We start from the raw sequence: 19,736 nt of genomic DNA on the forward strand, positions 1-19,736 counted from the left end.
TTCCCAAAGGGCAGTATGTTCTTGCTATTCAAGCCATTCTCTTATCAGTCAGGTTTTTCAGGTATTTACAATGCAAGCTCATTGCAACTGGAAAAACTTGAAGAGAAACATAGAACTGGTTGTTCCGTCTTCATCAGCGTTTCTTAGTAATTCAGTCCATACTCTCCTGACTTCGTAGGCATATGGGATTTCCTGGCTTTAGATCTGCCCCAGTATTTCAGCCCAGGTGAATCACTGTGCCTGGTAGGAACGTGATGACCAGGGCTTTCCCATAAGCTAGACAAGAAGTGCTATTACAGTATCAGAGACATGCTTTCATCTCGCAGCCTGGGTCCCAGCCCTCTGTGCTGTGCTATTCAAGAAGACATCATTGCCCCCATCGTAGCAAGCTCCTCCGATATAGTTTGCATGGGCTTGCAAAACTGCCTAGCAGTGACTCATGTGCAAGTAGAAGAAAAAAAGCACTACACTCATACAGTGTCAGGAGCACGGGCCCTGGCAGTAGCGCTGATCACACATTTCCCCCGCGCTTTTGCTCTGAATACCTTCCCAGTCAAGAGGACAGCTTTCAGTTTTCTGCTGAAAATAACCTATCTTGGCTGAGATACCATCTCCAAAGGTTGTCACCTCTCATGTGCCAGTTCACTTTCCAGCACTGAAATCTCCTCGCTTTTGCTTCCACTGACATGCAAACACACAGCCAAAAGGCCACTGCAGACTCAGGAATCACCAGTTTCCATTTTTCATAAACTAGACGTTGACCTTGTGTGGTCAGACACGTGTTTTAGGCAGAGAAGCAGCATTTCATTACAGCTTAGGCAACACCCTGAGCACTGAGCCGCAAAAATGAGCAGTTCAGTGTAAGCTACCTATTCTGTACCAGTCTGGAGAAACTTTAGGCCAGATTTGGATTTTATTTTCACCAGTTTACAACCCAAAATCATGGGTAAGTGGCTGGGATTTTTGCAACATTGACATAAATAAACCAGAATTTGGCTTTGGAGGGGAGAAGACTGTTAAAACATAACTATCCTCCGAGTCTTTGACCTTGGCACTATGAAGAGCTACCTTTCTTTTACTCGCAATGGAATTAATGCTAAAGTACCCCCTTGGCCCTCTGTATTTATTAAACTGAGTACCACTGAGGTAAGTCAGCAGGAGCGCAATGCCCGAACTGCACTCGCTCCAGAGGTCTCCTCTTCCACCCGCCCACCATCAAGCACTCCTCGCTTCCATGCTCTGCATTTCCAGGTGCCCTATGGCCCCCAGCTCGAGAAACGTTAGGAGCCATTAGCACGAGCGTGGCTACCAGCTCTGTAACAGTATGGAGAACCTTCATGCCTTATTTATTTATAATGGAAAGCAGTTGTCTAAAAAATAAATAAATAAAAACAAACAACAACAGCAACAAAAGCAGCGTCAACTTGATTTTTCTCAGAGTATTCCCCAGTCACCGTGCTGTCACAGTATATGGCATGACAAACACCAACGCCCTCATACTTCAACATTTGTACTGTGGGATAGCTGAAGCAAAGTTGTTTTAAGTCAGCCAATGTTTACTCTGCAGGCATCTGGCTGTTGCATAGGTGTGGGAAGAGGATTGCCTTCACTTTCCGTTTTAAACAATAGTGTGTGAATCAGCATCACAGTTAAGTGTACATCAGATTAAATATATTTTCAAATGCTTTATTCTCTTCTCAAATAAAAAAGGAACGCCAGTATTCTCAGAGCTCAGACTTTCTTTACAGCTCTTTTTACTTTTTAAGACCAGCACAAGAGTTATTTCTTTGATTTTCGTGTACAATTTGGGTCAAGAAAATGCTTCAGGCTCCACTGCAGAAAGCAGAGAGAATATGCCGAACTATACTGCTACATTATTTATATAACATACATTTTATGCACTTGGACTGCTAATGTTTGCCACATGATAAAAACACTCTTGTTAGTTCGGAAGTCTCTATAAAACTGTACAATTTCTAAGCTTGTAATTCAAATGCTATTTTTGTTTTGGTTCTTTCTTGAAAACCACACATCCAAAACCGACTGATGCAAGTAACACAATATTAGTGCTTAGCTTAACAAAGAAACAGCTGCCATATATCAGCAGTTTGCTCAGCAAAGTGCTGAGGGCATTTTTTTTTTCTGCATCCAAAAATATTAGTGGCCATATATATGTCCTGATGACTGTGTGATTCAGAGTCACTTGATTTTTTTCTTAAGCGAGGCTTTCAGCAATCAAAGGAGGAAAAAATAAGCATCTTCTGCCCTTTTATCCCACTTTGTATCTAATTTTTCTATTTACTTTGAAAAAAAAAAAAAAAAAAAAAAAAAACAGTGAAAACTAGGTAGCTCCATGTGAAGAAGTAAGAGAAGAGTACTAAGCAACTACATTGCTTACCACAGAAACTGGTCCAACAGAAAGCAGCAGCTATTTAATAGCACACCCCCATGAATCAGGGCAGAAAGAGAACAAGAATGTATCCAGTTAAAATGGGTGAGAAAAAGAACAATATAAGAAATGACTAATTTCAGAATTTAGCAAAAACAATTCCCCTATTCAGATCACACTGTTAAGATTAACGAGGATATACAGCTTGTCAAGAATTTGGTTTACATCTGAATTTGTAAGATGAAATGTATACAAGCACATTTCCATCAGATCTAGCCTTGCATTTTCCCTTACCACCAGTTTAAATAAGCCTTCAGAAAGCACCCACCATCAGAAATAGGAACGGACCGCCTAAACACACATTCAAGGGTTTTTACAGAGCTTGAATTCTCCTGGGGAAGAATGCCCATCTCCTGATTCAGCAGTCTGTCTTACAGGAGCTGAGACCTTCAGCAAGGTCTCTCCAAGTCCCAACCTGCTCCCACCACACTGGCTCACTCACACAGGGAGGGACCAGTCCCTCACGCACATCAGCCTTTGCTTCCCTTTTCAGGGACGGCTTGTTACAGCTCTTGCTCTCCAGGCACCAAACAGGTGAGCTGGCTTTCTAATCCAGTATCTGTATACCAAGGCAGTTCATTTCTCCAGCTTCAGTGTCAAAAGCTTGGCTCCCTATGGGCCACATCAAAGTAAGACCTTGTCATGCCAAGCCCGGTCAGGGAAAGCTCTGTTTCTAATCATCCAAGTGGAGATCATTCTGCTTTTTACAAGGGCTCTTTGGACACCTGCACCAGCCAACAGAGTAGGAGTGCAGCAAAGCCAGAGAAGTGCCCTTGCAGACAGCTCTCGCTTCAGCTGCGTGACCTTCAAGCTCCTTCCTCAGCCCCTCTGCGCACTGCTCACGGACACCTTTCTTGGCATGAGTTACCAGCACAATGATAATTCTGGCATGTTTAACAACAGTTGGTAAAATGACTCATCCTGCTTTGGATGTTTTACCCATCCCTCTGGCTACAAGTCACAAACATTTACCTGTTCCCTGTTTGAAATTAAGGTCACCAGATGGCGTGAGCTGTCTCTGACAGCTCCATTTTTTTCCTTCAAGCATTCCATTTTTGTCTGAGTTTGGTTGGCGGAAGCAGAGCAGAACCCATTCCTTTCCTACAGGCCTGTGGCGTGACACCAGAGATGGGATTAAAACAAAGCACAGGGCTGTGACCAGCACCCGTTGGCGCTGCCCAACCCACCACACTGCACTCCTGGGGTCTCCGTTTCCACCTTTGGCACCCAGCTGGGATCCCCTCACGCCACACGGCCTCCGTCAGCTTTAAACACCCACCTTGGCTTCGCCCCCAGGTTTCAGCAGATTGTCAGCTCCTGTCAAAACACCAGCACCAGCACAGCCCCAGCCCTGCTCCCAGCACCTCCCTGACGCCAGAAATAGCAGCTCCTGCCTGTGGAGCACAAACCCTCCTCACCAACCCCCCGTGACGGCTCCGACAGCAACCAGCCGAAGCCTTCCCACGAGCCCACACCTCCCTGCACCCCCTTCCCCTCAGCACCTCTCTTGCAGAGGCAGAAACATGCAGGTTTATCGCAACACACCTAGAAATAAACCAGCCTCCAGTAACATATATATGTGTATTTTTGCTCCTGTATATACAGTACGCTCCTGCGCCCCGAGGAGCTGACAGCAGCCACCCCGAGGTGCCCAGATCTGCCCCTGGCCCTGCCTCCCCCCCACCCCAAACCCCAAACCCCCAGCCCCCAGCCCCAGGGCGGCCCCTCCCGTGCCCGGAACTCGGCTTGGCGCGGGGGCGGTTTCCGCGGGGCCGCCTTTTCGCGGTTGCACCGCGGCGGCCAAGATGGCGGCGCGCAGCCTGCGGGCCCTGTACCGGCCGCGGCTGCTGGCGGCCGGCTTCTCGCGGCGGACGGCTGCCGGGGCCGAGTTCCGGAGCGCCTACAGCCTGGACAAGCTCTACCCGCCGCGGGGGGGCGGCGGCGGCGACACCGGAGACACCGGGAGCGTCCCGGCGAGTTGGGGGCACGAAGGGGGGGGGCGGAAGAGGAGCGGGGGGCGGGGCCTAAAGGGTGGGGGCGTGGCCTAAAGGGAGGGACGCGTGGTGGGCGGGGCTTGGCTCGGTGGGCGGGGCCTGCGCCGCCTGAGGCAGGGGCCACCCCCCCAGGGGCTTTGGGGTCCCCCTGAGGCGGCCCCACAGCAGCCCCTGACCCCCTCTGCCAGCCCCTGACGCCCCCCGATGCCGTTTCCAGGAGCAGGAGGCCAAGCCGCCGGCCCTCGACATCCCCGTGGGTGAGTGTCCCGGCCCCACGCGCCTCAAGGGTGGGTGCTGGGGGTGTGAGGGGTCCCCCAACGGCGGTCGTTGGTGGGAGCTGGGGGTGCCCGGCGGTGTGGGGAGGTGCCCGTGGTTGTGGTCTGAGGTGTTTGTTGCCTGTGGAAGCTGCAGTGTGGCTCAGAGAGACAGAGTTGGTTGTGGGCTCCCACACAGGCTTTAAGAGCATCAAGAAATTACCCATTTTTACCATCCTTACAATGTAGAATAGAAACATGCATAAAAGGTAACTTTAACAGACTTCTCTGTTTCCAACCCCAAAAACAGCCTGCACGCAACGTGCAGAGCTACACGTGAAGCAAACACACCGCCGAGTAACAGGCTTCCTTCAGCCCCACACGCAGTGTTTTGGGGTACTCCTGTTCTTCCCACTGCGCTGACGGGTCGGTGTCCCTCCTCCTCACGTCGCTGCTCTTCTCTTCCAGACCGACTGACTGTATCCTACTGCCGGAGCAGCGGCCCTGGTGGGCAGAACGTTAATAAAGGTACAAAAGGGCTTCTCTGACTTAAGACTCAGTCTGTACCCAAGCATGAAACTAGTTTCTCTCTATATTTGTGGTGTAATAGTAGGAGCTTGAAATGAAAGAGCGCCTTTGTGCTGCCTGATGTTAACTTTTTCATTATTACTCTACATTTTTAGCACAACTTCTAAGTCTTCACATTGCCTGACACCAGAGGTAGCATATTTGGTTCTTCTAGAAGCACTCCTCATGGGGTCATTGCTGCTACATGTGCCACAGGAAACATCAGTTCTGTCTAATCTGTTGTCATTAATCATACAATAAGCCACCTGGATTCTTAAACTTTCCTATGCAACAAACTGTTGGCTTAATTCAAATAACAAAGCAAAAAATACTTCTTGTTCTGCACTTGCCGTTAAAACAAAGTAGGTAGTAACTGGTAATAGCATTAAATCTCGTAGTGTATAGAAATGCAAATACCATGAAAAAGTCTCCATAAAAGTTGTCTTTTGGAATGGAATGTAATAAAAGTAGCAAGAAAAAAATGTGATCCTTCAGGTAATGCATTCTAGAATCATCATATGTTCAAAGCCAGCGGTGAGCAGACTGAATTACCTCATAAATCTTGGGAAGTCAAACCATTATGTTGAAAAAGGTCCTGTTTTTCCTCCCAGTGAATACTAAGGCAGAAGTCAGGTTCCACCTGGCATCAGCAGACTGGATCCCAGAAGCTGTGAGACAAAAAATGGCATCTATGGTAACTACCCTCTCCCTTCCAACCACTTTCTGAATTTCACTATTTCAGCCAAAACATGACAGGTAGAACGGTTTCAGTGATCACATCATGCTTTTCCCTCCTCAGCACAAAAATAAGATAAACCGAGCTGGTGAGCTGATTGTGAACTCTGAGGAGAGTCGCTACCAAATGAGGAATCTGGCGATTTGCTTAGAAAAAATCAGAGTCATGGTCACAGAGGCTACTGAGAAGCCAAAGGTGGTGTCTAAGGAGACTGCACAGGAGCTCATAGCCAGGTATTGTTATTGAGATGGCCTTTGATACAGGTTCAGACTTTTAACGTGACTTGGTAACAGGTACTCATTTGGATTTTCTTTTTAAAAAACAAAACAAAACCAAAACAAACAAAAAAAAAACAACACACTGGTCCACTGGACCTTAACTGCTTTCTCAGGTAACATCCCAAGAACAAGGACTGTTTTTCTGCCTGAGGACATCTGAATCTATATTGTAGCTGTGCTCACAGTTGAGTATTTATTTAAAAGCTTTCTTTGTACACTAAAAAACCTTTTCATTGTGTTTCAGGGTGGAAAAAATGAACCGTGAACGATTAAGACAGAAAAAGATACACTCAAATATAAAACAGAGCAGGAAGGCAGATTTCGACTGAGAACAGCAGAGATGGAAGTCCTTGGCACACCACCATTTTAAGAAATATTGTTGGCAGCTGAAGATGATACTAAACTTATGAGCTGGATTGAATAAAACCTGTCCAAAAATGTAAATAAAAATAATATACATCTTTTGAACCTAAGGATACACTGCAATAGTGTCTTCATCCGGTCCTGTGAAGCTTTATGAGAGCACCCCCTGCTGCTGAACATGCAGTAGATTTGGGGGAAAGAAAAGGAAGAGTAAAAACATTCTAACCACAGATTTAAATAACAGAGTGTTTAGTCTCACCTTGATTAGTTAATTTTTTTCCCCCCTAACAGCATAGAAAGATGTCACTTTGACAAGTTAACCTAAAGCCATGGCAGGAATTGGGCTGGAGGCAATTACTTTTAGCACTTGAAGACAGAAACCATCTTTTAAGTATGGGAGTTTTTTAAGTATGGGAGTTTTCTGGTGTGTGAAACCCCATAAAGCCTCAGACCACATCTTACAAGCTTCAAGACTGAACCTTAGTGTGGAGTCCTCCTGTAGTGGACCCTGCTTAAACAGAACACAGTAGCATGGTGTACTGCGTCCTCTTGGTGTAATCCTTGTACATTGCCACCACTGGATTATGTGGTGGTGTATAAAACTAGGAAAGTCTTCATAAAAGCACTGAAATTATGCTTTTTTTCCCTGTTTTGCAGGGCCCCAGTGGCCTAATGGATAAGGCACTGGCCTTCTAAGTCAGGGATTGTGGGTTCGAGTCCCACCTGGGGTGAAGAGAGGTAGAGTAATGTTTTAGGAAAGGAAAGAAAAAAAAAGAAATCCCTGAGATGGCTGCACCCATCCCACCTCTGTGCCCCCCCCTCCCAGTGATGGGAGCAAAAATACCAACAAATTCCCTGCAGGGGAAGGGGCAGCCACCAGTGCCCCCTCCCACAGGTGAAGGGCTCTGCAGCCCCGGTCTCTCCAAGGCAGGATTTGGGGGGTGACACCTCCAGGTGAGCATTGCTGCCTCGGGAGCACGGGAGGCATTTCCATTTTGGAGGAGCAGAACAATCCCGTACAAAACCTTCCTCCCAGCCCAGATTCTGTGTGTTTTACAGACCAGGAGAGCCCTGCTCCTTGCCCCATCCCCCTGTACCTTGCCCGAGGGAGCGGGGTTGAGAGCAGGGAGACAGAAAAGGAGTCGGGAGCTGCAGCCTTGCACCCCCAGGGCAGGTTTTGGGGTGCCGGGGGGGGAAAAGATCCACCCCAGATGGGACTCGAACCCACAATCCCTGGCTTAGGAGGCCAGTGCCTTATCCATTAGGCCACTGGGGCTGCCCAAAATCCCTCTCCCGGTGCCCTAAGTTAACTCTCTGCTGGCCGGACGGGAGCACGGCCCCATGGGGGGGTCCCGCAGAGCCCCGGGGAACGGAGCCCGCTTGATCCCGGCCCCCCCCGCAATAAAACAGAAAAGCACGCGGGGAGGGGGAGGCTCGGCGGGGGGGTGTTTTTTTTAGCTTTTGTCCCGCCCCAGTGGCCTAATGGACAAGGCACTGGCCTCCTAAGCCAGGGATTGTGGGTTCGAGTCCCACCTGGGGTAAAAAATAAAAATAAAAAAAGCCCATTTACAACCCCCCCATGGACACAATGCGAGTGTTTTCTCTCCCTTTCTGCAGCAAGGCCCTGCTAGGAGGGGACGATGTCCCGTCCTCCTGCCCCCAAACGGCCCCATAAATCACTGGCCCTCCCCGCAGCAGCTCGCACAGCCCCGGGGCTGAGCCCTCGCCCCTTTTATCCGCCCCAAAATCGGCCCCAGCTGCGGCTCAGCCCCGCTGCCACCCCCCCGGGATGGGGCTGCAGAGGGTTTCTGGGGTGCTGCCCCGCCGGGAAGGGGGGAAAAGGGTCCCTGGGGAATCGGCAGGGCAGATGCTGCCCCCAAAATTGCTCCAGCGGGGGCACCTGGCCTCGAGTCGTGCCCCTCTCGCCCCTAGGATGCCCTCACCGGGGGCAATTCAAGGGCTCTGGGGTCTCTTCTGGCCCTGTAAAACAACCACGAAGGGACTCGAACCCTCAATCTTCTGATCCGAAGTCAGACGCCTTATCCATTAGGCCACGTGGTCCCCCGTGCCCCCCGTTTGGGGACACCGGCACACACCGAGGGGGTCCCCCCATGGTCCTGCCACCCCCCAGCACCCCCCAAATCCCCACCCCAGCATGGCCCCGCTACAACGTGACACCGGGATGCGATGAGCAACACCACGGGCATCTCGAAGCTCCTGCTTCCTCCTGCACTCTCCTCGTGGTCCTGCTTAGCTCTTCCCCCAAACCTCTTTCTCATCGGATCCTAAAAAGGTAACCCCAAAAGCTGCAGGGCAGGGCGGGCGTTTTAACAATCTCCTGCACCCGCAAGAGGTTTACCTCTCCTACACCCACAGGCTTTACCTGTCCCTACAAAGGGTTTACCTCTTTATTTATTTATTTATTGTTTTATTATTTTATTTATTTATCATTTCATTTATTTATTTATTATTTTATTATTATTATATCTATTTATCGTTTTTTATTTATTTATTATTTTATTTATTTATTGTTTTATTGTTTTATTATTCTATCTATTTCTCATTTTTTTATTTTTTTATTTATTATTTTTTATTTATTGCTTTTTTTTTAATGTATTATTTATTTATTATCTTTTTCCCGGGGGCGGGGGCTCCGCGCCAGCTGTGCGCTGGGGCCCGCGTGGCCTCGCGGGGAGGGCGCCCGGCTGCGGAGCTCGGAGGCGCGGGTTCGAATCCCCGCCTGGCCCCCGCCTCTCCCCCGCAGTGACTGCATCCCTGGGGAGGTCTCGTGTCCCTGCTGATTGCTCGGGCTGTTTTATTCCCCCCTCCTGCACCACAGCCTTTGCCTGCCGGCTGGCAAAGCAGCTCCTCAGAAGCGGCACACGTCCAGCTTTCTGCTGCTCCCAGAGGTGGGAGAGGAGAGAAACAGCAGAAATACAGCCTGGTAGCCTGGTGCCACCCACCAGAGTGACCCCATCACTCATGGAGTCACCCACACCACGCACTGAACCCGCCAGGGCCCCTCAGTGTGCTGCCAGGAATATCCCAGCGTGACTTCCAGGAGAAGAATACAGGAGAACACTGCACAGAGGAAGCCAAGAGGTCGCCTTGCTCCTGAAACAGAAGCCCCCAGGAGCCATGGGATGCTGTTCAAACTCTGGGAAGGACACAAAGCTCAGCCTGCTTTCAGTCACCCTGGTCCCAGGCAATGCCAGCCCATGGTGAGGGCCGGCTCTCAGCGTGTGCTGCTTCCCCGGAGCAGAGCCAGATCCTCCCGCACCTAGCAGAGAGAAATGACTTGGAAAGAAACTTCTCTTTAGGTTTTGCTGCTGGGATATCACGCCTGGCTGCACCACCTGCTCCTGGATGAGGTGTCCACCTTCACACCAAAGCGTGGGGCTGTTTGCAGCAGCTCCTCGTCACTTCCCTTTCTCATGGGATCTCAGCTTGGATCACTGGCCAGGAGCACAAATCTCCTGATCCAGGCAGTACCACCCGCACACCTTGGCTGTTGTTGGCGCAGCAAAAAAGCCTGGAGCTGCTGCGTGGATCTCGCTGCCCCCAAAAGTCCGTCCTGGTCCTTCTCTTACCCCCTGCATTCCCTCTGTGGGCACCCCCTTTACAAACTGTCTGCAGAGGGTGCGCTCAGCCGGGCCCCTTCAGCAGCTTTCCTTTATTCTGCCTGCAGAGCCCAGTTCTGGGCGCTCCCATCGCATTAATCTCCTTAATTAATTTAGGGGGATGGGAAATTCCTCCTCCCCACCCACTGCCCGCCTCTACCAGCACGCCTGGGAGTGCAGCACCGAAACGGGGAGAAAAAAAAGAAAAAGGAAAAAAAAAAAAAAAACTGAAAAAAAAGACTGGAAGCACCCAAAAAGCTCACCCCAGATGGGACTCGAACCCACAATCCCTGGCTTAGGAGGCCAGTGCCTTATCCATTAGGCCACTGGGGCTGCACAGGGGGCATGTCCCCACCCGGCTGAACGGCCCCAACCCACAGCGGGTGGCAAAGGGGCTGTGGGATGTGTGGGTGCCCTCACGGGGGACACGGGGACACGGGGGGACACGGGGACACGCGCAGCCTTGCCTCACTCTGCCCCCGCCACGCATCCCCCGGTGGGATGGGGAAAGTGGGGAGCAGCCGGGAACCCCCCGGGGGGGGCGAGGAAAAGGGGAAATGGGGTGTGGGGGCACCAACCCGCGTGGGATCCACGCCCTGAGGGGTGAAGGAAGGGGGAAAGAGGGAGAGCGACGGGAAAAAAAGGGAAAGCCGACCACGAAGGGACTCGAACCCTCAATCTTCTGATCCGAAGTCAGACGCCTTATCCATTAGGCCACGCGGTCGCTGCTGCTGCAGCCCCCGCTGATGCTGCCAACCCCCAGCATCGCCCACCGCGACCCCCTTCCGTGTCCTGCCTCCCTCCTGCCTGCCCTCCAGCCTTCCTTCCTTCCATCCTTCTTTCCCTCTGCCCTTCCTTCCTCCCGTCCTGCCTTCCCTCTGTTCTTCATTCCATCCTTCCTTCCTTCCCTCCATCCTTCTGCCCTCCCTTTCCTCCCTCCCTCCGTCCTTCCCCTCCTTCGTGCCCTGGAAGCCGCAGAAGATCCGGGGGCCCCACGAGGAGGGCTGATGGATGAGACCGAGACACCCTGCAAAAGGCAAACGGGGTCCGCCTGTTCCCCAGCTGACACCGCAGGGGGGGCTGAAACCCTCTGAGAGGACCCCGTGGGGTCCATGCACAAGGGGGGGGGATGTCAAAAGCTGCCAGAGCTGGGACAGACTCACAGCTCCGGTCCTCTCACATCCCACCTGCTGCTGGGGGATGTACGGGATTTCTGGAGGACAAGTCCCAGCACCGCTCTGTGGGGTCACTGTCGTTAGCTCCGACCACCAACACCCCCCGGCCCCACTGGAAGCACACAGATCACCCCCTCCCCATGCCCCTTCTGTCTGATTCCACCCCTGACCTGTTTTGCACCTGCTTCCCTCCTCCTGTCCCACACAACCAGAGGCCACAGGGCTCGGGTGCCACCTCCGACATCACAGGAGATTGGGATTTTCCAAGCACACATTCACCGGGGCTGTTCCCCCAAAAGGGAACCATCACTTCAAGTGCCTGAAGGCATCACTGGAACCACAGCAGGAGAAATAGGCAGCAGCAGAGAGGAGGAGGACTGAAGGCGAGGCAGATGGAGACGGGAAACAAAAAATCTGAGACCTTCAGCTTAACTCTGAGGACCTGGAGCAGCACCTCAAGAGCACAGGAGATCAGCAAGGAGGTGGAAACGGAAAATCAGTGGGTGCAAAAAAGGCTCAGTGCTTTAGGAACTGGGGACACTCTCTAATGCCCCACACCCTGGGCTGCTACGGGGCAGGACCAGGCTGCAGGGGGAGCAGCCTCTCCTCTACACACACCCCCACACCCCTGGTGGCACACAGGCACCAATTCCCGTTCCATTTCTGTGGGGTTGCAGCAGCCTCTGAGCCCTGTAAATGAGAGAAGATTTGCTCTTGAGTGGCTCTGGCTCCTAGCCTCCTCTCTGTGGAGATGAGCCCTTTCTTTCCCTCTCCCTCAAATTGTTGGATTTTTTGTTTAATGACCTTCCGATTCCCTCACCACAACTAAAGACCACTCCCAAGAGCCCGCTGAGTGCATAAATCCATTAGCAAAGCCTCCCTCCCAGTGCAAATATAGAGTCCGGCTTCTGTTTACAAAATACCCATCCCTCATTAATAAATACCAAATCAACTTCCACATCACAAGTGACGTGCCCTGGGCCATCCGTAAGGGACTCAGTGCCATTCGCCTCCTTATTTGGAAGCAGGAGAAGATGCAGCGAGCTTTTATAGCTATCCTCACCCTTTCTCTTGGGACAGGTAAGTTAATGAGGGCTGGAAAAGCTTTAAGGACCTCTGTTCTGGTCTGTTTGAGAAGGGATTTTCCTGGGTTATTGACGCTTTCCATACCCACAGCTCCATACCCTCTCTCTCCTGGTACATCTCTCGTCCACAGGTTGAGACCTCTCCTGATCCTTTTCTGATTCCAGTGGATTTTTTCCCAGCAGGGGCCGCTCCCAGGTACATCTGCACGTACTACGATGTCATCGAGCACCTGAACATCACCTCCCACAGCAAGCTGCACGCGCACATACTGCCAAAGACGAACTGGAAGGAGCCTCTGGAAGTGAACATGGATTTCATGCTGATCGCTATTCTCTCTGTGGTAAGGACGCAAAGCTCCTCTCGAGTCTTTACAGCCCAGAAATGTGCGATTGCCAGGTCGAAGCCTGAGTTTTCTGCGAGGCAGGGCTGGGCCAGCAGGGCTACAGGTATGAGAATCAACCTCTTCCACTTCAGCTGCCTGCTGCTTGAAAGCATTTGGGGAAGATCTGGAGGATTTTCTCTCTTCTTCTAGGAAAAAGCTGGAAAGCAGGCCCAGGCAAACAGCCTGCTTTAGACCAGGCTCTAGGAAGAACTGCACGGAGTGCCTTAACTGAGCAATTCGGACAGGATTGCAGAGCACCGGTCTGTTAACGTCAACACCTGTATTTTTCAAACCATGGGATCTGCTGCTTCACCCTGCTCTTCAGTTGTAGGACCAAGACCCTCGACCTCTCCTCCTGAGCCGGGTTTCCACAATCCTGCTGCAGGAGCAACAGTGGAGAGCTCCTGGGCTCTGCACAGGAGGTAGCTAAGAAAAATCAGCTAAATCTCTCATGTTTTGTTTCTCTAGGCTGAAAAGCTGCAGACGGTCACTTTTTATTTCGTGCTGAGCTTGGTAGGTTCCTTCAGACCGTTCCTCTCCTGTGACACCCAGCACAGCTGCTGGGGCTGAGCCCAGCACTCATCTCTCTCCTGCACCTTCTTCCCCCAGGAGTGGAAGAACGCCTTTGTGACTTGGGACCCGCAGGATTTCTGCAACATCTCCAAAATTGTTCTGCCAATGGACTCCTATTGGTCGCCCCCCATCTTCATTTTAGAACGGTAGGTCCTCCTTGCCTTTTTATCCACTGGCTCAAGAAAAATACCGTGGATGCAAACTGTTGGTAATGTTGTGGGAAATGGGATAAACTTGTTTGGGTAAAAGCTGTTCCTGTAAGCTAAGTGTAACCAGGAACCTCGTGACTTGTAATACTGGGAAGAGTTTATACAAAGCACTTTGTGGCTCGGTAATGTTGTAGCATCTCCAGAAACACCCCACCTAGGCTGTAGTTAAACCTGAAGAAACATCAGGGACAAGTGCTGTAGCAGAATGAAATTGCCCTTAGCAGTTTTTATAAGATACCAGGTAGATCCCTTTGGATCTAATAGAGGGTCGGGCACAGCCACAAGATCTTTGGCTGCAGGGGGAAAGGATGGGGAGGCAGCACAGCAAAGAGCCAGCCAGTGAGCCCTTTCCCCAAGTAAGAGTGGGAAGCACAAGCCCCAGGTTTCCTCTCCTTGTTGCTCTCCTGCACACTGCTACATCCCATGGCTGTGTGACTGCACGGAGCCACCCCAAAAGGATGCCTACAGCCCAGGCTTTTGTGGGATTTAGGAGCATCACAGCATCCTGGAGCTCCGTCACTCCCCATCTTTGTTTCCTCCAGGGTGAACGAACAGAAGTCGGACTTGGAGTACATGGTTGTCATGCACAACGGTACCTTCAACACAAGCCAGCCCTTCCAGGTTACCTTAACGTGCAGCCTGATGATCCTCAAGTTCCCCTTCGACACCCAGACGTGCAACATAAGCATCGCTTCATTTCTCTACCCAGGTACAGTGGCAAGCTAAGTTTTACCACAACACGGCTAAATCTGCAGAAGGGATAGACGAGGTGGGCCCTGGCTGTCCCTGGGTTCCCTTAGCAGCACCACACACTGCTAGGGGAGTGCTATTTCAGGGCTCCAAACTGCAATCAGAGTCCATCCCAAGAGGAAGGGTTTAAAAATAAGCAGAAGTGCCATAAAATCCCCCAAGGTGCCATCTGCAAATGACCCACCAGGTTTCCCCTCTGGTCCACGTTCGCAGAGGTGCAGCCAAGTCTCTGCACTGCAGTCCTTTTAAATTTCTCCCTCATGGACTAAGAAACCACAGCAGTGCAAGAACCATTGCCTTTCCCCATCTGCATACACCCTTGGTTGGGAGAGAAAAGGAGAAGAAATAACTAATTTTTTATAGAAAACTAAATTCTGCATCTTCTCCCCTTCTCCCCCCCCCCCTTGCCCAAGCAGTAACAGACCTGGTCATGAAAATCAAACGGACGCCAGCTGAGATGATGAAAAACAGCCAGAGTTACTTCCTAACTGATGGAGAATGGAAGTTCACCAACCTGAGCATCGGTGAATACAGAGAAAGGTTGGATGATGAAGAATATCCAGTGATCACCTACAAGGTACTGCAGTACATTCATATTATGTTGTACCAGTATAAAAAAAAATAAAATAAAAAATGAATCCAGATGGCTTTTCACGTTAGGGAATGAGCAGTCACTCAACACAGCACATTATCTCTTACCTACATTTCTTTCACCTTCCTCGACAGATTTCCATGGAGAGACGACCGACTCTGTATGTTCTGAACCTGATCCTGCCCACCTGCGCCCTGTACCTGCTCGATATGGCTGTGCTGTTTGGACCCAGCTCCCTCGAGGAGAAAATCAGCTTCCAGATTTCCATCATCCTGGGCAGCTCCATGTTGGCCGTGATTCTCAACAACATGCTTCCTACTTCCTCCAACGAACCACCCATAATAGGTATCCACCTCTACCGAATAAAGACTAACAGATTTTTACACAAAAAGAAAGGCTACCGGGCATTTATGGACCCATAAATGATACCAGTAACAGCTGAATTTTATTATTTTGCTGGAAACAGCAATTTCCCCCTTCCTCACAACCCAAGTGAACACAGGCAGGATTACAGATTCAAGAAAATGGTGCCAATTAACAAATGTTTTCTTTGTTTTCCTCTTGTTCTGCAGTGATTTTCTTCTTAGGCACCTTCCTGTTAATGATCATGGCTGTGTTAGACACCTTCTTCCTGCTGCACCAGCAGCACAAATCCCTACGCTTAGACAAGGCTCTCGGAAGCATCCAGCAAGGTAAATAAACTAAACTAAAATAAATTTGGAGCCAAGTAGTCCAGGTTAGCTGAACTTCAGGTTGGAGTGAGGGCGGGTTTCCTCTGGGCAACCAGCGCCCCAGGGGGGTCTCGGGAGTCATTCACAACCGCCCTGCTCCGACATCTGTTCTTTGCAGGCGTGCACACCAAGCTGGCAACGACAGAGGCCAACAACCAGGCCACGAAGCACCTCACCAAGAAGAGCCAGGAAAAAGGGCAGCAAGCCAAGCCCCACTGGAAACCACAGGAGCAGGACCCCGTTCTGCCAGTCCTGGAGAAGGTGCTTCTCTACAGTCACTTATTCTTGTCACTCTTTTTTTTTGCTGTTATTTCTATAAAATGGAGCAGCTAGGGGCCAGCTCTGTGTTACGCTCATTCAGTCGTTCTCAATTTTATTGTTTCTAATCCCTCCACTGTCTTGTTTTTTTCTCCTGCTTGATTCATAGAACTGCAGATGTTTCAGTTGCCTAAATTTAAAATTAAAAAAAAAAAAAAAAACAGGGCATAAGACGGGCATGGTTCCTGCTGTGTACTCTAGTTCAGTAAAACTACACGTTCTTGCAGTACCTGTACAAAACAGTAGTGGAATCAGGGGACAGAACCTTCCTTCCATCAGACAGTAATTCTTACCACAACCACACGCCCCTTACGACAGGAAAAGGGAATTAATGTCCTTTTTTGTCATGGAGATGTTTCCGTTCTGAGGAAAGGTGGTTAAGAGTTCCACCTTCGGTAATTAAATAAATCAATGCAAGTACAAAGCCTCTGTTGTATTGTTTTTGTGATTACTGAGGTCTGCATCATTCAGAAATCCAAGACAGAGAACAGCAGGATAACCAGGATTAACGGGGTGAAGTTTTTCAATATCAAACTTCTGAACCTATTCTCATGTACAAACCTTCAAATCCTACTGCAGTTGACTCCACCTAAACCATCTCAACTAGAAACCAGCCCCAGACCACTGCCCACAAAACTGAGGGATACCTCCCGCTGCACCACAGATCACTGCTGAATACAAATCCTTTTGTGGTGCTGGAGTGTAAATCCATCTCCTGAGCAAGAACTCATCCACACAGGCTACAAACAATTAGAAGCTCGATACTGATCTACATTCCCAGCACCGCGTGGTTACAACGGGGAACGGACGGCTTGCTTGTGTTACAGATGCTGCACCAGGTTGTATCGTCAGGTTCTGGGATCTCGGTGCTTGCTACAGAAATCAAGTCCGCAGGTAAATGAGAGAATCCAGGAACACCAGCCCGTTTGCACACCCACCTACAGTTCCGCATTTCCCAACACCTTGCAACCTCATATCTAAGATTTGAGCCACAGACAGGAGGGGGAATATTTTATTTATATCACAGAATCTGACAGTCGTTAGACAAACTGCTTCCAAACCAGCTTACAGATCAGCAATCGGTCTGTGAGGCCAGAATGGGTTCTTCTCCATATCCAGTTTGGTTTCAGGGAAGGCTTCAGCCATGTCTTCGTTTGTCATTTGTTCAAAGGGAATCATGCTTTTGAGCTTCTGAAGCTTGAAATAGGAGCAGAGACAAAAGCGTTACAAGTCACTTCTCAGCAGGAAAGAGCAAAGCACATAGAGGACAGAACAAGGTGTAAGCCAGGCAGGATTTAAGAGAATATTCAGCAAACAACGCCCAGACTTACGTGCTGTTCGTACTGGGCAATCCGAGCTTTGGAAGCTTGCACATACTCGGCGGTGTTCTTTGCCTGCAGGACAGCAAAGGACGTGGGGAACATGGTTATGCTCAAGGACGACAACCTGAAGCGAGCCTGCAAGCCCACACACTGAGTTTGCAGTAAAATTTAGTATCCTGACACTAGGTAAACCAACAAAATCTTGAGCAAACCCCGAACAGCCAAATCCTCCCCAGCGCAGAGATGATCTTGCTGAGCTAGAAGCCTGCAAAGACCAGAGCTGTGCTCCGTCTCAGGCTGCCCTGCCTAGGCAGACGACCACACGGAACACACCTTCCTTCTTGCCCCTTCCCAGCAGAGGTCAGAGACAAGCCCAGCATCTGGGCACAGCGTCAATACTTACAGCTTCCTGCTCCTGGGCATCAATTTTAGCAGTTTGCGTGTCCACTGGTTCAGGAACCTTCAGTGCACTGAACTGTAAATTGAAGGAGAAATCTTTAAATGGTTTGTTTGCTTGAAATAATCCTTCACACCAAGGTCACTCTCCCCAGCAGCAGGGGGCCGTTCTCTTCTTTCTTCCTAAGACACACTCACAACTGTGTAAGTTAACAAGCTTTCTAAAACTGATCCCTGCAGCTTGAACGTGTACTTCCCAGCCAGCACTGCTCACCGGAAGCAACCTTTTCTGAAGTGCACAGCATCACCAGGGCACACAATGCTACATACATTCATCACAGCATCATGAGGAAGCGAGGAAGTCTAACACCTCAGACTCATCCCGTCACAGGCAGATTTTCCCCAAGACAAAGTTTCCAGACCCAGCTGAGGTCTGTGGGCCCTTGCAGTATCACAGCAGCCAGCTTCCCTACGGCCAGCGGCAGCGTGTGACCCTCAGCAGGAGCCTCTCCTGTTCCTGGGGGTACGGCAACCCCTGCAGGCACCAGCCAGCCCTGCACTTCCCCTAGCCAGACCTGCGCTTGTCAATGATCGTTTGCTCCAGGAGAGGCATCACCTGAGCCCACTCCTACAGGCAAAAGGATGTTATCAAGTTTTCCTCCACCAGCTTTCTCACCGTACAGTGCCACAGCTTTCACCCTAACAGTCAGCACCAAAGTGACCTCCTCAAGGTGAGCAACACCAACTGCAGGGCACGAAGCAAGGGAACCTACCAGAACTAGAAACACCTCAATTCTGGCATTTCCCACTCCAAGACATTCCCCATACAGGCCTCTGAAGAAAAGCAACGCGCAGGCTGACAGAGGTACTGACCTTCTTCTGGAACTCGTCCACCATGCCAGCCTTCGCAATGGCAGCCTTGTAGTGAGCCCAGTCGATGGTGGGGGGCTTCTCCGGCAGGCTGGCCAGCCTAAGGGGACAGGGGACAGCAGTCACCTCATGCTGTCATTTGCTCTCTGCCAGAATTACTTTACAGAGGGTTAACAGAGCCTGCTGAGCTTAATTGCAAATATCTCCAGGTCACTCCTTAATAACAAAGAGCCATCCCTGCAGATTCCCCCACCCTTGAAACAGATTTCTCTGTATGGCCAAGGCAAATGCAGCCTGCGGCTCTGCTGCCAGCAGCACCTGGATGCAGCCCGTGCAGGAGAGCTGGGCGGTTTTCACCGCGCTAACTCAGTGTCAGGCAGTGACACCACCTGCAACAGCCCCCACACACCACGCAGGGGACGCCAAAGCACCTGACAAAACCCATCCATTTTCCGTCTTGAAAACAACCCATTTTAACGTCCCCTGGAGCATTTTGTAACACCATAATTACAGCCACCAGCTCAAGCCGGGCCCGCAGCGGCTGCACAACCCAGCGAGGCTTCGAGTGGCCGCCGAAGGGGGCGCGGGGCAGAGCACTCACCGTGCTGACAGCGCGTCGCTGCGGGTCTTCAGGGCGTTGAACATGGCCCGCTGGTTGGCCGGCACCCGCTCGGCGAAGGCGGCCCAGTCGATGGCCTTGAGAGCAGCTCTGCGGCCCGCCATGCTGCGCCTGAGGGACAGGGGGAGGGTAGCGGCTGGGGGGGGGGCCGGGACAAGGCCCAGAACCGGGAGGGGGAGACCTGGGACTGGGGAGGGAGCTCGGGAGGGCCCGGAGGGGGGACACGGGACAGGGCCCGGGACCAGGGGTCGCTGAGGGGGTGCTGAGGGAGCGCTGGGGGCCCCCCCGGCGGCGCCCGCTGCCCTCAGCCCCCCCCGGCCCCGCTCACCTTGAGCCGCGCCCGCCGTCCCCTGCCGAGCAACGCGCCGGAAGTCCCGCCCCCTCCCCTCCCCGGTTCCGCTTCCGGTTCCGCCCGCGGTGCCCCGGAAGCGGCGGGCGGCGATGGCGGCGGG

General features: G+C 51.2%; 3 protein-coding genes and 6 non-coding genes across 9 annotated transcripts; 4 read left to right on the forward strand and 5 right to left on the reverse strand.

The window, feature by feature from the left end:
* Positions 1–4,253: 4,253 nt before the first annotated feature.
* On the forward strand, positions 4,254–6,747 carry MRPL58 (mitochondrial ribosomal protein L58). The gene is made up of 6 exons (XM_032199648.1): positions 4,254–4,422; positions 4,661–4,700; positions 5,166–5,225; positions 5,876–5,958; positions 6,064–6,233; positions 6,523–6,747. Exons 1-6 carry the CDS (start codon positions 4,255–4,257, stop codon positions 6,605–6,607), a joined length of 606 nt encoding a protein of 201 aa, XP_032055539.1. The 5' UTR covers position 4,254; the 3' UTR covers positions 6,608–6,747.
* A 552-nt stretch (positions 6,748–7,299) lies between these two features.
* Positions 7,300–7,372, forward strand: TRNAR-UCU. Its single transcript has one exon. It is a non-coding gene; the product is annotated as a tRNA-Arg (tRNA).
* Positions 7,373–7,844: 472 nt separating this feature from the next.
* Positions 7,845–7,917, reverse strand: TRNAR-CCU. Its single transcript has one exon. It is a non-coding gene; the product is annotated as a tRNA-Arg (tRNA).
* A 192-nt stretch (positions 7,918–8,109) lies between these two features.
* TRNAR-CCU lies at positions 8,110–8,182 on the forward strand. The gene has a single exon. It is a non-coding gene; the product is annotated as a tRNA-Arg (tRNA).
* A 447-nt stretch (positions 8,183–8,629) lies between these two features.
* TRNAR-UCG lies at positions 8,630–8,702 on the reverse strand. The gene has a single exon. It is a non-coding gene; the product is annotated as a tRNA-Arg (tRNA).
* A 1,819-nt stretch (positions 8,703–10,521) lies between these two features.
* TRNAR-CCU lies at positions 10,522–10,594 on the reverse strand. Its single transcript has one exon. It is a non-coding gene; the product is annotated as a tRNA-Arg (tRNA).
* Positions 10,595–10,912: 318 nt separating this feature from the next.
* On the reverse strand, positions 10,913–10,985 carry TRNAR-UCG. The gene has a single exon. It is a non-coding gene; the product is annotated as a tRNA-Arg (tRNA).
* A 1,484-nt stretch (positions 10,986–12,469) lies between these two features.
* On the forward strand, positions 12,470–16,979 carry LOC116496671 (5-hydroxytryptamine receptor 3A-like). Its single transcript, XM_032199911.1, has 10 exons — positions 12,470–12,516; positions 12,702–12,862; positions 13,373–13,417; positions 13,514–13,623; positions 14,229–14,395; positions 14,853–15,013; positions 15,163–15,373; positions 15,601–15,720; positions 15,878–16,020; positions 16,905–16,979. The coding sequence occupies exons 1-10, from the start codon at positions 12,471–12,473 to the stop codon at positions 16,977–16,979; spliced, it is 1,239 nt and encodes a 412-aa protein (XP_032055802.1). The 5' UTR covers position 12,470.
* Positions 16,980–17,071: 92 nt separating this feature from the next.
* On the reverse strand, positions 17,072–19,668 carry ATP5PD (ATP synthase peripheral stalk subunit d). The gene is made up of 6 exons (XM_032199941.1): positions 19,613–19,668; positions 19,267–19,395; positions 18,669–18,765; positions 17,803–17,874; positions 17,409–17,471; positions 17,072–17,274 (listed from the first exon to the last, which is right to left on the reverse strand). Exons 2-6 carry the CDS (start codon positions 19,386–19,388, stop codon positions 17,143–17,145), a joined length of 486 nt encoding a protein of 161 aa, XP_032055832.1. The 5' UTR covers positions 19,389–19,395; positions 19,613–19,668; the 3' UTR covers positions 17,072–17,142.
* Positions 19,669–19,736: the final 68 nt, after the last annotated feature.

This window comes from Aythya fuligula, chromosome 18 (assembly GCF_009819795.1).
Source record: "Aythya fuligula isolate bAytFul2 chromosome 18, bAytFul2.pri, whole genome shotgun sequence".
Taxonomy (NCBI): domain Eukaryota; kingdom Metazoa; phylum Chordata; class Aves; order Anseriformes; family Anatidae; genus Aythya; species Aythya fuligula.

Coding starts and splice junctions, on each gene's coding strand:
- MRPL58 (XM_032199648.1), top strand. CDS start 4,255: ATGGCGGCGCGCAGCCTGCGGGCCCTGTACCGGCCGCGGCTGCTGGCG. Junction 5,959..6,063: donor GACAAAAAATGGCATCTATG/GTAACTACCCTC, acceptor TTCCCTCCTCAG/CACAAAAATAAGATAAACCG. Junction 6,234..6,522: donor GCACAGGAGCTCATAGCCAG/GTATTGTTATTG, acceptor ATTGTGTTTCAG/GGTGGAAAAAATGAACCGTG.
- LOC116496671 (XM_032199911.1), top strand. CDS start 12,471: ATGCAGCGAGCTTTTATAGCTATCCTCACCCTTTCTCTTGGGACAG. Junction 13,624..14,228: donor CCCATCTTCATTTTAGAACG/GTAGGTCCTCCT, acceptor TGTTTCCTCCAG/GGTGAACGAACAGAAGTCGG. Junction 16,021..16,904: donor TTCTGCCAGTCCTGGAGAAG/GTGCTTCTCTAC, acceptor CTTGTGTTACAG/ATGCTGCACCAGGTTGTATC.
- ATP5PD (XM_032199941.1), bottom strand. CDS start 19,388: ATGGCGGGCCGCAGAGCTGCTCTCAAGGCCATCGACTGGGCCGCCTTC. Junction 17,875..18,668: donor TGGACGAGTTCCAGAAGAAG/GTCAGTACCTCT, acceptor TTCAATTTACAG/TTCAGTGCACTGAAGGTTCC. Junction 17,472..17,802: donor ATGCCCAGGAGCAGGAAGCT/GTAAGTATTGAC, acceptor GCTGTCCTGCAG/GCAAAGAACACCGCCGAGTA.